This window comes from Hyla sarda, chromosome 13 (genome assembly GCF_029499605.1).
Source record: "Hyla sarda isolate aHylSar1 chromosome 13, aHylSar1.hap1, whole genome shotgun sequence".
In the NCBI taxonomy this organism is placed as follows: domain Eukaryota; kingdom Metazoa; phylum Chordata; class Amphibia; order Anura; family Hylidae; genus Hyla; species Hyla sarda.
The window spans coordinates 7,168,244-7,183,256 of record NC_079201.1 but is presented as its reverse complement, the minus strand read 5'-3'; the positions used below and the strand labels follow the sequence as shown (position 1 = coordinate 7,183,256).

The 15,013-nt window shown below is 43.9% G+C and overlaps 1 protein-coding gene across 8 annotated transcripts in view; it reads left to right on the top strand.

The window, feature by feature from the left end:
• NTN1 (netrin 1) overlaps nt 1–15,013 on the top strand; it is a 362,388-nt gene that overhangs the window by 331,816 nt on the left and 15,559 nt on the right. For all 8 annotated transcript variants that reach the window (XM_056549688.1, XM_056549680.1, XM_056549683.1 and 5 more), the window contains one exon: nt 762–836. In XM_056549688.1, coding sequence (XP_056405663.1) covers nt 762–836 — 75 coding nt within the window. The remainder of the gene's footprint in view (nt 1–761; nt 837–15,013) is intronic.

The window sequence follows — 15,013 nt, the reverse complement described above, 5'->3', positions numbered from 1 at the left end:
AACAGTTTTTCAGGCTTGCTGGGAGTTTTAGTTTCCCAACAGAAGGAGAGCCTCAGGTTGCTGATCACTAGCGTACATTGTATGACGAACACCAGTTATTAAAGTATGGTCATATTTATTTTCTTCCTGTCCTCCAGTCAAATGAGAACCTCCCAGCTAGGAGAAGATGTGGTGGTGTTTGTGGGGGTCCGAAAACAATAATGAGGCCTAATCTAATTACATGGTTTATTTGTGGTGATTTGTCTTCCAATCAATCTTGCTCAAGCAGAATAATAGGCAGATAATGTGCACTGAGCTGAACTTCACTTGTTTCTGAGCCACGGGGTTAATGAGAGGCGTTGGCCCCGTTGGGAGCAGTCATCCATTATCAGGCACACAAGCTCATTGAGAGGCATTGGATGCTAGGCGACAGGCAAGATGCCAATCACACACACACTTGGTATGGGACACGGGAACAGCCTAAGTATCCTGCCAGAAATACTGTGGTTTATTTTGTAGAAATTCAACCTGGTAAAGAATTTGTAATAACTTTGGCTGCACATAACACTGGATAAAGTTTACTCTCAGAAAGGGATTACAGTCAGTCAGAGACAGTAGCACAATTTGCAGTCACTGTGATTTACAAGGTTAAGCAAAGTGGCAACTGTGGTAACTGGAGGAAAGGTTATTGTGAGATTATATGATCAGCTATGGGTTGACCTATACACATCTAGCGCTCGGTATTGATCAGGATTCTTTTTTCTCTCTCTCTCTCTCCGTAGACTGTGAGACTTACTGCAAAGCATCAAAAGGAAAGCTAAAGATTAACATGAAAAAGTACTGCAAGAAGGATTATGGTGAGTGTGTACCTAATCTGAAATCTGCTATTTCTTTGCCTCAATCTGATTAGATGTGATGGGATCTCAGCATTAGACTTCATTGACTTGTGATCAACTGGAGTCCTCACCAAGTCTGAGAATTATTTCATCTATATAGCACCATGTATTCTCCCACTCTACAGAGAGAATACAGTCACCGAAATCTAGAAAAGTAAAAAGCAAAGGGAAAGTAAAGCAGTGAATATGCTGCCTAATAAACTAAACACTAGGGGGGGTGATTATCATTAGCGCAGACTTTTGTGCAATGCGAAACCTGGTGCGCAGGTATGTTAAAACTGTTTAGCGGAATCCCATTGACAGCAGTGGGAAGCTGCTGCAAATGGATTCTGCTCAGGATTTTAAGCAAAAATTCCTGGTAGAATTTGTCAGTGTGAACTTAGGGTGAATTTACAAGTAGCACGAAAGACTCCCCTCTATTGTGGGGGTTCTACATGTCAGACAATCTCTTCTTGTTACAAAGGTTGCATGACAATGAGCTGAACACAGACTTTTGAGCAAACTTGGTGCGCAGGTATGTTAGGTTTTTCCTACTCGTTGCACAAAATTTATTATGCAGCGCATGCCCCTACATACCACCAAAAAATTGTGAAAAGCTTACACACGTGCCTACACCAGCCAGTCACTGGAGTCAATTAGCACAAAAATAAATTTTTCGCAAATGATACATTCAGCGCATCTGCAAACCACGCCCCCTGAAAGCGCACAGGATGAAAAAGCTAGGGCAGACATCATAAAAATATGCAAAATTAGATGCACAAAATAGATACATAGCACAAGTAATTTAGTAGGGGCATGCCAGTCTCCCTCCTGACTCTATCTTCCTGCTGAGATCCCTAGAAGAAACCTAAGGTGGCCCCACACGTTATATTAAAGTCATCTTAACCTGCAAATTTCAGTGTGATTGACTCCCTACACTTACCTGACAAATGATGTAGGGAAGAGTAGGTCAGGCATGTTGGATTTCAGTTACCCAATCCTATTGTCCTCAGGCAATCAAGCGTCGGATATTTCAAGTGCAGCGGACATTGCCAATATTAATTGTCGCTATGACAGCGCGGACCTGCGACGCCTCCATTCATAGCAATGCAGTTCACGCAGAATTCCGCCAAAAGAATTAACATGTGAATTTTTTTCGGCCAAACTCAATAATGGAATTTCTGTTGTCTGAAGTGGGCAGCAAAATCCCACTGACAGCAATGGGAAGTTGCTGCATGAGGATTCCGCTGCGAAAATTCCTGGCAGAATTTTGGTAGCGTGAACTGGTCCTTAGGGTGAATACACAAGTAGCAGAATTTCTGCCAAAGTTTTTTTTTTTTTGTACAGTACATGTAAATTAGATTTTTCACTAAACTTTCTGTGCAAAAATCTATCTGCAGTGTTGATTCTTAAATCTGATATGTCAATTTTAGTTGTGGAAAGAAATTTTGATTTCCACATTAACATCATTTGGAAAAATCTCCAACCAACCCCATAACCTTTAATATTATACTTTTCCCGAAAAACATTCAAACACCTTCCCTTGAACTTGAGTCAGACATCACATCAACACGTGGTAGCGATTTCTATAGTCTCACTGCTCTTACAGTAAAGAATCTATGTCTGTGATGATGGGTGAAACCTTCTTTCCTCTAGACGTAGAGGATGTCCCCTTGTCTTACCGGCCTAGTTATAAAAAGATCACTAGAAAGATCTCTGTACTGTCCATTAATATATTTGTATATTGTGATCAAATCGCCCCTAAGACGTCTTTTCTCCAAACTACATAACCCCAAGCTTTATAACCTGTCTTGGTCCTGTAATCCTCCCATTCCACCAATTATCTATGTCACCTGTAACCTTGCTTAACCCCTTAAGGATGGCAGGCGTATCCATATGCCCCCGTTTTAAAGTCCTTAAGGACTGAGGGCGTATGGATACGCCCGTGGGAATTTCGCTAGCCAGTTAGGGACCGGACCAGGATGCCTGCTGAAATCATTCAGCAGGCATCCCGTGCAAATGCCTGGGGGGTCCTGAGACACCCCCCCCCCCCATGTCGGCGATCAATTCAGATCATCCGATTGCGGCAATTCCGGGCTGATCGGGTCTCTGGTGACCCGATTGCCCGGAAAATAGGGATGATCGGATGTGTGACAGCCCCGATCATCCTAAGGGATAGGAGCAAGGTGGCAGTGATGCCACCCCCTCCTATGCCCTGTGCCATTAGTCAGTAATGACTACTGACCAATGGCAGTTGAAGGCGGGCGGGGGGGGGGGTTACCATGAAAACCCTCCGCTCTGCCCGCCCCTGGATGTCGGGAAGAGCGGGGGGGAAGATGGCGGCCGGTACCTGGGGACTTGCGGCGGGGACTGGCGATCATCGGTGGCATCAGCGGAGATCAGCGGTGGAGGTAGGGAGGCGACGGCACTGAGCAGCAATGAAGGTAACAGTAAAGCGATCTTTACTGCTGCCTTCTAGAGGTTGCCAAACTGCAACTCCCAGCATGCCCAGACAGCCAAAGGCTTTCTGGGCATGATGGGAGTTGTAGTTTTGGAACATCTGTAGGGCCACAGTTTGGAGACCACTATACAGTGGTGCCCAAACGGTAGCCCTCCAGATGTTGCAAAACTACAACTCTCAGCATGCCCAGACTGCCCAGGCATGCTGGGAGTTGTAGTTCTGTAACATCTGTCCCTTCAGATGTTGCAGTACTACAACTCCCAGGATGCCTGGACAGTCTCAGCATGCTGGGAGTTGTAGTTTAGCAACATCTGGAAGAGCACAATTTGGAGACCACTATACACAGTGGTCTCTACGTTATAGACCTCCAGATGTTGCAAAACTTCAACTCCCAGCATGCTGAGACTGTCCAGGCATGCTGGGAAATGTAGTACTGCAACATCTAAAGGGACAGACTCCCAGCATGTCTGGGCATGCTTGGAGTTGTAGTTTTGCAACAACTGGAGGTCTATAGCGTAGAGACCACTGTATAGTGGTCTCCAAATTGTGCTCTTCCAGATGTTGCTAAACTACAACGACCCAGCATGCCTGTCGGCAGTCTGGGCATGCTGGGAGGTGTAGTTTTGCAACAGCTGGAGGAACACTGGTTGGGAAAAACTGAATTGGGAAACAGACAATGTTGCCCAACCTAACTCAGTGTTTTGCAACCAGTGTGCCTCCAGCTGTTGCATAACCACAACCCTCAGCATGCTCGGACAGCCAAAGGGCATGCTGGGAGCTGTAGTTTTTCAACAGCTGGAGGTTCCCCCCCCCCATGTGAATATACAGGGTACATTCACACGGGCAGCGGTTTACAGTTAATCTCTCGCTGCAATTTAGAGATGCAGGAAATTTTCCACTGCAGCTCAAACTCCCATCGGGAAACTCTCTTTAATCCCCCGGCAGTCTGATTGTACCCTAAAAACACTACACTACACAAAATAAAGGGTAAAACACTACATATACACATACATTCCTCCCCCCCCCCACCCCACCCAATAAAAATGAGAAACCTCTGGTAAGGCACGGTTTTCTAAAACGGAGCCTCCAGCTGTTGCAAAGCAACAAATTCCAGTATTTTCGGACAGCCATTGACTATCCAGGCATGCTGGGAGTTTTGCAAGAGCTGGAGTCACACTGTTTGGGAAACACTGCCGAAGGGTAATTTTGGAATCCGGGTCCATCCCTATGCAAATATCTAATTTAGGCCTCAAATGCACATGGCGCTCTCTCACTTCGGAGCCCTGTCGTATTTCAAGGCAACAGTATAGGGCCACATATGGGGTAACACATTTTTGGGGCTTTTTCTCCTTTTACCCCTTCTGAAAAGGTACATTTGCGGTCTACGCCAGCCTGTTAGTGTAAAAAAAAAAATATATATTATAATTTTACACTTACATGCTGGTGTTGCCCCATACTTTTCATTTTCACAAGAAGGAAAAGGAAAGAAAGACCCCCAAAATTTGTAACGCAATTTCTCCTGAGTACGAAAATACCCCATATGTGGGAGTAAAATGCTCTGCGGGCGCACAAACATTTTTCACTTTTTTTTTAAATTACATTTTTGAACTTTTTATGTCCCCATAGGGGACTATCTATAGCAATCCTTTGATTGCTAATACTGTTCAGTGCTATGTATAGAACACAGAACTGATCAGTATTATTGGTGATCTTCTGCTCTGGTCAGACCAGAGCAGAAGACATCGGGAGACGGCCGGAGCCAGGTGAGGGGACCTCCGGCCGCCATGCTGGATGATCGGATCGCCGCGGGTGATCCGATCATCCATTTAAAGTACTGCACTGCCGCAGATGCCGTGATCTGTATTGATCATGGCATCTGAGAGGTTAATGGCGGACATCGCGGATGTCGGCCATTACCGGCGGGTCCCTGGCTGCTAGCAGAACCTACTGTGTATGACGCGAGCACCGTTCCGATGCTCGCGGTCATACAGGACAAATGTACATCCTGGTGCGCTAAGTACTGCCAAACCAGGACGTACATTTACATCCGTGGTCGTTAAGGGGTTAACCGGGAGAAATTGGGCTTCAAATTTTGGGGTCCATTTTCTCCTATTACACCATGTGAAAATGAAAAAGGAGTAACACCATCATTTTAGTGTTAAAAATCTAATTTTCCATTTTCACGTCCAACTTCAAAGCAAAGTCGTCAAACACCTGTGAGGTGTTAAGGCTCACTGTACCCCTTGTTACATTCCTTAAGGGGTGTAGTTTCCAAAATAGTATGCCATGTGGGGTGATTTTTGCTGTTCTGGCACCATAGGGGCTCCCTAAATGCAACATGGCCCCCCAAAAACCATTTCAGCAAAATTCAATTTCAAAAAGCCAAATTTTGCTCCTTCCCTTCTGAGCACTGTAGTGCGCCAGCAGAGCACTTAATGTTCACATATGGAGGCATTTTCTTAATCAGGAGAAATTCGGCTTCAAATTGTGGGGTCCATTTTCTCCTATTATGCCTTATGGAAAAGAAAAATTTGGGGTAACACCATCATTTTAGTGTTAAAAATCTAATTTTCCATTTTCACGTCCAATTTCAACGCAAAGTCGTCAAACACCTGTGAGATGTTAAGGTTCACTATACCCCTTGTAACGTTCCTTGAGGGGTGTAGTTTCCAAAATAGTATGCCATGTGTTGTTTTTTGTTTTTTTTTGCTATTTTGGCACCCCATGGGGGCTTCCTAAATACAACATGGCCCCCAAAAACCATGACAGCAAAATTAGTTTTCAAAAATCCCACAGTTGCTCTTTCCCTCTTGAGCCATGTTGTGAGCCCACAGAGCACTTTATGTCAACATATGATGTATTTCCATACTCGAGAGAAATTGGGCTACACATATTGGGGGGGCTTTTTCTCCTTTTACCACTTTTAAAAATGAAAAAAATGGGGCTACAAGAACATGTTAGTGTAAAAAATGCAGATTGTGATTTTTCTCCTCCACTTTGCTGCAATTCTTGTGAAACACCTAAAGGGTTAACACACTTTTTGAATGTCATTTTGAATACTTTGAGGGGTGTAGTTTCTATAATGGAGTCATTTATGGGGTATTTCTCACAGAAAGGACCCTCAAATCCAGTTCAAACTTAACTGGTCCCTAAAAAATTCAGATTTTGAAATTTTCATGAAAATTTTGAAAATTGCTGCTATACTTTGAAGCTCTCTAAATGTCTTCAAAAAGTAAAAAAATAGGTAAATTTTATGAGGCCAACATAAAGAAGACATATTGTATTTGTGAATCAATATAAAATTTATTTGGAATATCCATTTTCCATACAAGCAGAGAGATTCAAAGTTAGAAAAAGTTAGACAGCCGATGGCTGTCCGGGCATGCTGGGAGTTGTAGTTTTACAACATCTGGAGGTCCACAGGTTGAAGACCACTGATGAAGGGATTGACAAGCGGAGAGTTCACTCCAGTATAAGCTGAGGGGGCGTTTTCAGCACAAAAAATCGTGATGAAAAACTCGGCTTATACTCGAGTATATACGGTATATATTTTTTTGATTTTTATCTTTTTCTTGGTCACTGCACCTGCACTCACATTTAAGCCCAGAAATGTTTTATTTATACAGTTATTGCTTGTCTGGGCACTAGTAACCATGGAATATTTTGCGAGATGTTTCTGCTGGAATTTTCTGTAAAATTTGCCACCAAACTCGGCAATTTTGGCTCAAAAAAATCCAATATGGCTGCAACAAAAAAATAATTTGTGGCACAAAAAAACAAACAAAAGTGGAGCGAAAATGAATTTTCACATATTTTCAAAGAAGCACAAAAGACCTTTGAAAATGTGAGGAGAAAAAAAAAGTGAATAATATCTCTGGAACAGAAATGACAGTAGTTTTTGAGAATCTCCCCCAATATATGTGGACACACCCACTTTTACAAAACTGAGGTGAAAAGTGTAAACTGCGGCACAAAGCCCTTCGAAAATGTAGTCGATGCTTTTCGTGCCAAAATTTTGGCGCAAAATAGTTTTTTTGGGTGCAAAATTCTTTGTAAAAATTATTTGCTAAAATTTTCTAATGAAAGCAATTGCAAAACCTATTGGTTATACATGCTTTACAACATATCAAAAGGTTTTGTATCTGACAGTGCCCATTTAAGCATTATACAGTGCCCATGCAAATCAGTGGACTGTCCGTGCGATGCAGGACTAAACAGGTGCTCCAAAAAGAGAGATGCTTCTTGCCACTCTTAGATGAAAAGGTATTTCTACACCAGAGAACCCCTTTAGGTGGTATACAGAAGGTCTTTGGTAGATTTCATAGCTTTATTGTAATCTTGTCCAGAGTTCCCCAACATTTCCTTATCATCTCCAAAAAAGAGCTGGTAACCCACTGGTCTGATTTTGGTCTAATGCCGTATACCTAATATGAGGTGTTCACTGTGATTTCATTGGTTTTGGCAGGAGGCCTACCATGCGAATGCATGCACTTAGCACTGGTGTTCTCACAGATGAGATGTATGGCTTTATAAAGACCTGGGATGTAGAAGTTTAAGTAGCTTTCCAAAAACAAGGCACTCATAGGATTTGCATACTAATTTGTGCCCAATGGGATAATGGAGTATTATTGGGGCAATACAAAAAAAAAAAAAACGCAGCCATTGAATGAATGCCCTACTTTGCATGTCTCCGCCCACATTCTTACAACATGGTGAGATCTGCTGTGGTGACAATTTCTAGCCCTATGTTTTACGTGGAGCTGAAGAAATGTGAGATTCCTGATAGACGATGCTTAGAAGACCAAGGATTGTGCAACGAGAAGGGAATTGTAATCTGCTGCTGCCCCCTTTGCGAGAGGTTTGGAAAGCGCAGTGGGCACCGGAGGCAACTATTTAGTTTCTCCCGCTGTGTGCTCTGCCCTTACGTTCCTTCCCCGGTCGCAGATGAGAAGACAAGCTTTTCTGTACAAGGCCTTGGCTGGCCGCCACCGCGTTCTGACAAGAAAAAACGCCTGCGTCCTGCGCGGCTACAGAAAGAAGAGACTAAAAAAAAAACTGACATGCCGCATTCTGCCTCCCGGCAGGGGGTACTTGACAATCAGCAAATGGGCATCTAAGGGGGACGCCTGCTGCTCCTTTTAATACGTCCGCTCACTTACAAACTGGAGCTATTTCACCTCAGCGTGAGGGCTCCTTTTCCTGGACGGACGATTAATCCGCTGGTGTCTGATCTCTGTGGCTTGGAAGGGCACGGCTTTGTATGGAGGGGAAGCAGGAGCTGCCAACTTTCCCAGAGAGCTGGAAGGGTGGAGGGGGAATCTAGAAGGGTAGGCCATGCAGCTATGCCTCGCTGACAAACAGTATCTCAGCCTAGAAGTGGCAGGGGGGCTGAGATACTGCCGGGCACAGGGGGACGTGGGTAAGGGTCCTACCTCCAAGAGCAACAGAGATAAAAGGAAACTTACAAGGAAATAGTGAAAGCTTCTTTAGAGTGTAATAACTCTATAGGGAGTGAATTCTACACTATTATGTCCAAATGAGATTATATCTGCTGTAAATCATGGTCCGCTGCTGAGGAAAGGGTTAAAAGTGCTATAGAACCTGGATTATTTTGAGCTTCACAATATGCTTTGTGTTCCAATTCCTCAACATTTACACAACCTCTGTTGACTGTCAGTGAATGGGAATGGTTATATCTGGAGGCTAAAAAACAATCCTGCACATTATAAAAGAGAGCTCTTCTAGATAGAAAACATAATGTTTTTATTCACTGGCAGCAAGCAGACAGCTTGGAAATTGTTTAGAAAAATGTTTCCTGCTCTACTGAATATCAATCTGATGCCATAGTTAAAAAAAAATAATACTTAGTAGACTCCTATTACAGATTGGCTTAGCCAAAATTATATAATCGATTTATACAAACATTACTCCATATGTAATTTGTTTAAAGATAACCTGTCCTATGAGCAGGATACGATAGAAGGACAGATGCTGAGCTCTGCGCTATATAGGTTTATATGATTTAGAGCAGGAAATCTGAGCAAACAGCATAATAAATACTGACAGGACAGTAAGAGTCCTGCTTACCCCACCCACACAGGATGATTGACAGCTTACCCCACCCACACAGGATGATTGACAGCCTACATTGCTCCCACAGGATGATTGACAACTTACACTGAATGATTGACAGTTTACATTGCCCACCAAGGATGATGCACCATAGGAAAGAGAAAAAACTGGAACTTCTTAGGTGGCGCTTCTACACCCGGATAATGATGACAACAATGCGTCAGTTTCAATAAAATTATTTATTTATTTTTTTCCACAAAAATGCTAGTTTTCCCCAAAATTTTAAATTTTTACAAGGGATAATAGGACAAAATGCCCCCCAAAATTTGTAACCCCATCTCTTGTGAGTATGGAAATACCCCAAGTGTGGACATCAAGTGCTCTGCTGGCGCACTACAATGCTCAGAAGAGAAGGAGTCCCATTTGGCTTTCGAAAAGCGAATTTTGCTGAAATGGTTTTTGGAGGGCATGTCTCATTGAGGAAGCCCCTATGGTGCCAGAACAGCAAAAAAAAATAAAATAAACACATGGCATACCATATTAGAAACTACACCCCTCAAGGAACACAACAAGGGGTACAGTGAGCCTTAAAACCTCACAGATGTTTGACGACTTTTTGCTAAAGTCGGATGTGTAAATGAAAAAAAAAATGTTTTCACTAAAATGCTGGTTTTCCCCCACATTTTATATTTTTTACAAGGGGTAATAGGAGAAAATGACCCCCAAAATGTGTAACCCCATTTCTTCTGAGTATGGAAATACCCAATATGTGGAAGTCAAGTGCTCTGCTGGCGCACTACAATGCTCAGAAGAGAAGGAGCGCCATTGAGCTTTTGAAGACAGAATTTGGTTGGAATAGAAGTCGGGGGCCATGTGCGTTTACAAAGCCCCCCCATGGTGCCAGAACAGTGGACCCCCCACGTGACCCCATTTTGGAAACTACAGCCCTCACAGAATTTAATAAGGGGTGCAGTGAGTATTTACACCCCACTGGCGTATGACAGATCTTTGGAACAGTGGGCTGTGCAAATGAAAAATTACACATTTCATTTTCACGGATCACTATTACAAAAATCTGTCAGACACCTGTGGGGCGTAAATGCTCACTGTACCCCTTATCACATTATGTGAGGGGTGTAGTTTCCAAAATGGGGTCATATGTGGGGGGGGGGGGGAGTCCATTGTTCAGGCTCTATGGGGACTTTGTAAACACACTTGGCCTTCCATTCCGGACAAATTTTATCTTCAAAATCCCAATGGTGCTCCTTCTCTTCTGAGCATTGTAGTTCGCCCGCCGAGCACTTTACATCCACATATGGGGTATTTTCTTACTCAGAAAAAATGGGGTTACAAATTTTGGGGGGCTTTTTTCCTATTTTTCCTTGAGAAAAGGAAAAATTTTTGGTAACACCAGCATTTTAGTGATTTTTTTTTTTTTTTTTTTCATTTTTCCATCCAACTTTAATGAAAATTCGTCAAACACCTGTGGGGCGTAAATGCTCACTGTACCCCTTGTTAAATTCCGTGAGGGGTGTAGTTTCCAAAATGGGGTCACGTGTGGGTATTTCTTTTTTTGCGTTTATGGCAGAACCGCTGTAAAATCAGCCACCCCTGTGCAAATCACCAATTTAGGCTTCAAATGTACATAGTGCGCCCTCACTCCTGAGCCTTGTTATGCGCCCGCAGAGCATTTTACGCCCACATATGGGGTATTTCCGTACTCAGGAGAAATTGCGTTACAAATTTTGGGGGTCTTTTTTTCCTTTTAACACTTGTGAAAATAAAAAGTAAAGGACAACACTAGCAAGTTAGTGTAAAATGTTAAATCTTTTTACACTGACAGGCTGGTGTAGCCCCCAACTTTTCCTTTTCATAAGGGGTAAAAGGAGAAAAAGCCCCCCAAAATTTGTAACACAATTTCTCCCGAGTACAGAGATACCCCGTATGTGGCCCTAAACTGTTTCCTTGAAATACGACAGGGCTCCGAAGTGAGAGAGCGCCATGCGCATTTGAGGGCTAAATTAGGGATTGCATAGGGGTGGACATAGGGGTATTCTACGTCAGTGATTCCCAAACAGGGTGTCTCCAGCTGTTGCTAAACTCCCAGCATGCCTGGACAGTCAGTGGCTGTCCGGAAATGCTGGGAGTTGTTGTTTTGCAACAGCTGGAGGCTCCGTTTTGGAAACACTGCTGTACAATACGTTTTTCTTTTTTATTGGGGGGGACAGTGTAAGGGGGTGTAGATGTAGTGTTTTACCCTTTATTATGTGTTAGTATAGTGTAGTGTAGTGTTTTTAGGGTACATTCACACGGGCGTTGGTTCACAGTGAGCTTCCCGCTGGAAATTTGCGCTGCGGCAAAGAAAATTGCCGCAGCTCATACTTGAAGCAGGAAACTTACTGTAAACCTGTCCGTGTGAATGTACCCTGTACGTTCACATGGGGGGCAAACCTCCAGCTGTTGCAAAACTACAACTCCCAGCATGTACTGATCGCCGAAGGGCATGCTGGGAGATCTAGACAGCTGTTTCGGCATGCTGGGATTTGCAGTTTTGCAACATCTGGAGGGCTACAGATAGAGACCACTGCACTGTGATCTCCAAACTGTGGACCTCCAGATGTTGCAAAACTACAAATCCCAGCATGCACAGACAGCAAACTGCTGTGTGGGCATGCTAGGAGTTGTAGTTTTGAAAGATCTAGAGTGCTACAGTATAGAGATCACTGTGCAGTGGTCTCTAAACTGTAGACCTCCAGCTGTTGCAAAACTGCAAATCCCAGCATGCCCAGCAGCTGTCTGGGCATGCTGGGAGTTGTAGTTTTGCAACATCTGGAGGGCTACAGTCTCAGACTGTAGCCCTCTAGATGTTGCTAGGCAACTTACCAGCTTCCGTCGGATCCAGAGAGCCGTCCTCTTCTGCCGCACGACATCGCCGCCCACGCCGCCTGCAGCTTCCACCGATGGGTAAGTGGATCTTCGGCGTTTGGTCCCCGTTGTTTCCCCGTTCTGCCCCGTCTATTGTGGGTGGGCAGAACGGGGAAAACGAAAGTAAACCCCCCGCCCCTGATCTGCTATTGGTGGTCGCGTCTAGACCCCCAATAGCAGAGATAGGAGGGGTGGCACCCCTGCCACCTCACTCCTATTGCTACAGGGGGATCGTGGGTGTCTTAGACAACCGCAATCCCCCTTATATTCCGGGTCACCATAGACCCGTATGACCCGGAATCGGCGCAAATCGCAAGGGTGAATTCACTTGCGATTTGCCACGATCGCCAACATGGGGGGGGGGGCTGATGACCCCCTGGGCATTTGCACGGGGTGCCTGCTGATCGATATCAGCAGACACCCCAGTCCGGTCCCCGCCCGGCGGGGACTGAAATTCCCACGGGCGTACAGGTACGCCCTGGGTCCTTAAGACCCAGGTACAGAAGGCGTATCCATACGCCCTAGGTCCTGTACGGGTTAAGGCTCTATTCAGGTAGTGCAAAGCACAGAAGCGTTCCAAGCCTGTTCCGGAAAATTTGTGAAACAGAGCTTCCTGTTGCATGTTGTATCCTTTATTTCTACATAAATGGAATACCATAAACCCAAATTCCAAAGAGGAGGCTAAACTGTCCTGAAGTTGTAACACATTGGCTGGTGCATCTTGATGAAGATACATACATCAGTGGGATCTATTTCTCGCAACCTATTCGTGTCCTAGTCATTTTTCAGTGAGCCCAGTATGGGTTTGAAATGCTCCTGTGTGTTGCACTTCCTGAATAAAGCGTTGAATCATTTTATTGCAACTGACGCATTGTCATCTTCATTATCTGGGTTAAGAAGAAGCGCCACCTAAGAAGTTCTGTTTTTTCACTCTTTTCTATGGTGAATTTACTGCTGGTGTGCTGCTGCTGAGAAACAAAAAGGCTGCTGATCACCTTCTATTCTACTTTACGTGCAAGGAGAGGTGTTACAGTCATGGCCATAAATGTTGGCACCCTTAACATTTTTCAAGAAAGTGAAGTATTTCTCACAGAAAAGGATTGCAGTAACACATGTTTATTCCCTTTGTGTGTATTGGAACTAAACCAAAAAAATTTTTGGAAAAAAAGCTAATTAGACATAATATCACACCAAACTCCAAAAATGAGATGGACAAAATTATTGGCACCTTAACTTAATATTTGGTTGCACACCCTTTGGAAAAAATAACTGAAATCAGTGGCTTCCTATAACCATCAATAAGTTTCTTACACCTCTCAGCCGGAATGTTGGACCACTCCTCCTTTACAAACTGCTCCAGGTCTCTCTTATTGGAAGACGCCTTTTCCCAACAGCAATTTTAAGATCTCTCCACAGGTGATCAATGGGATTTAGATCTGGACTCATTGCTGCCACTTCAGAACTCTCCAGCGCTTTGTTGCCATCCATTTCTGGGGGATTTTTGACGTATGTTTGGGGTCATTGTCCTGCTGGAAGACCCAAGATCTCAGATCCAAACCCAGCTTCCTGACACTGGGCTGTACAGTGTGACCCAAAATCTGTTGGTAATCCTCAGATTTCGTGATGCCTTGCAGACATTCAGGCAGAGGCAGAAAAACAACCCCAAAACATCATTGACCTCCACCATATGTCACTGTAGGTTCTGTGTTCTTTTCTTTGTAGGCCTCATTCCGTTTTCGGTAAACAGTAGAATGATGTGCTTTACCAAAACGCTCTATCTTGGTCTCATCTGTCCACAAGAAGTTTCCCAGAACGATTTTGGCTTACTCAAGTTCATTTTGGGAAAATGTAGTCTTGCTTTTTTATGTCTCTGTGTCAGCAGTGGGGTCCTCCTGGGTCTCCTCCATAGTGGGGTCCTCCTGGGTCTCCTCCATAGTGAGGTCCTCCTGGGTCTCCTGCCATAACGTTTCATTTCATTTAAATGTCGACGGATAGTTTCGCTGACACAGATGCTCCCTGAGCCTGCAGGACAGCTTGAGTATCTCTGGAACTTGTTTGGGGCTGCTTATCCACCATCCGGACTATCCTACGTTGACACTATCATCAATTTTTCTTTTCCGTCCACACCCAGGGAGATTAGCTACAGTGCCATGGGAAGCAAATTTCTTGATAATGTTGTGCACTGTGGACAAAGGCAAATCTAGATCTCTGGAGATGGACTTGTCACCTTGAGATTGTTGATATTTTTCCACAATTTTGGTTCTCAAGTCCTCAGACAGTTCTCTTCTCCTCTTACTGTTGTCCATGTTTACTGTTGCACACACAGACACACAATGCAAAGACTAAGTGAACTTCTCTCCTTTTTATCTGCTTTCAGGTGTGATTTTTATATTGCCAACACCTGTTACTTGCCCCAGGTGAGTTTAAAGGAGCATGACATGCTTGAAGCAATCTTATTTTTCCACAATTTTAAGGGAGCCAATAATTTTGTCCAGACCATTTTTGGAGTTTGGTGACATTATGTCCAATTTGCTTTTTTTTCCTTCTTTTTTGGTTTAGTTCCAATACACACAAAGGGAAAAAAACATGTGTATAGCAAAACATGTGTTACTGCAATCCTTTCCTGTGAGAAATACTTAATTTTCTTGAAAAATTTCAGGGGTGCCAACATTTACGGCCATGACTGTCCTGAGCACAACCC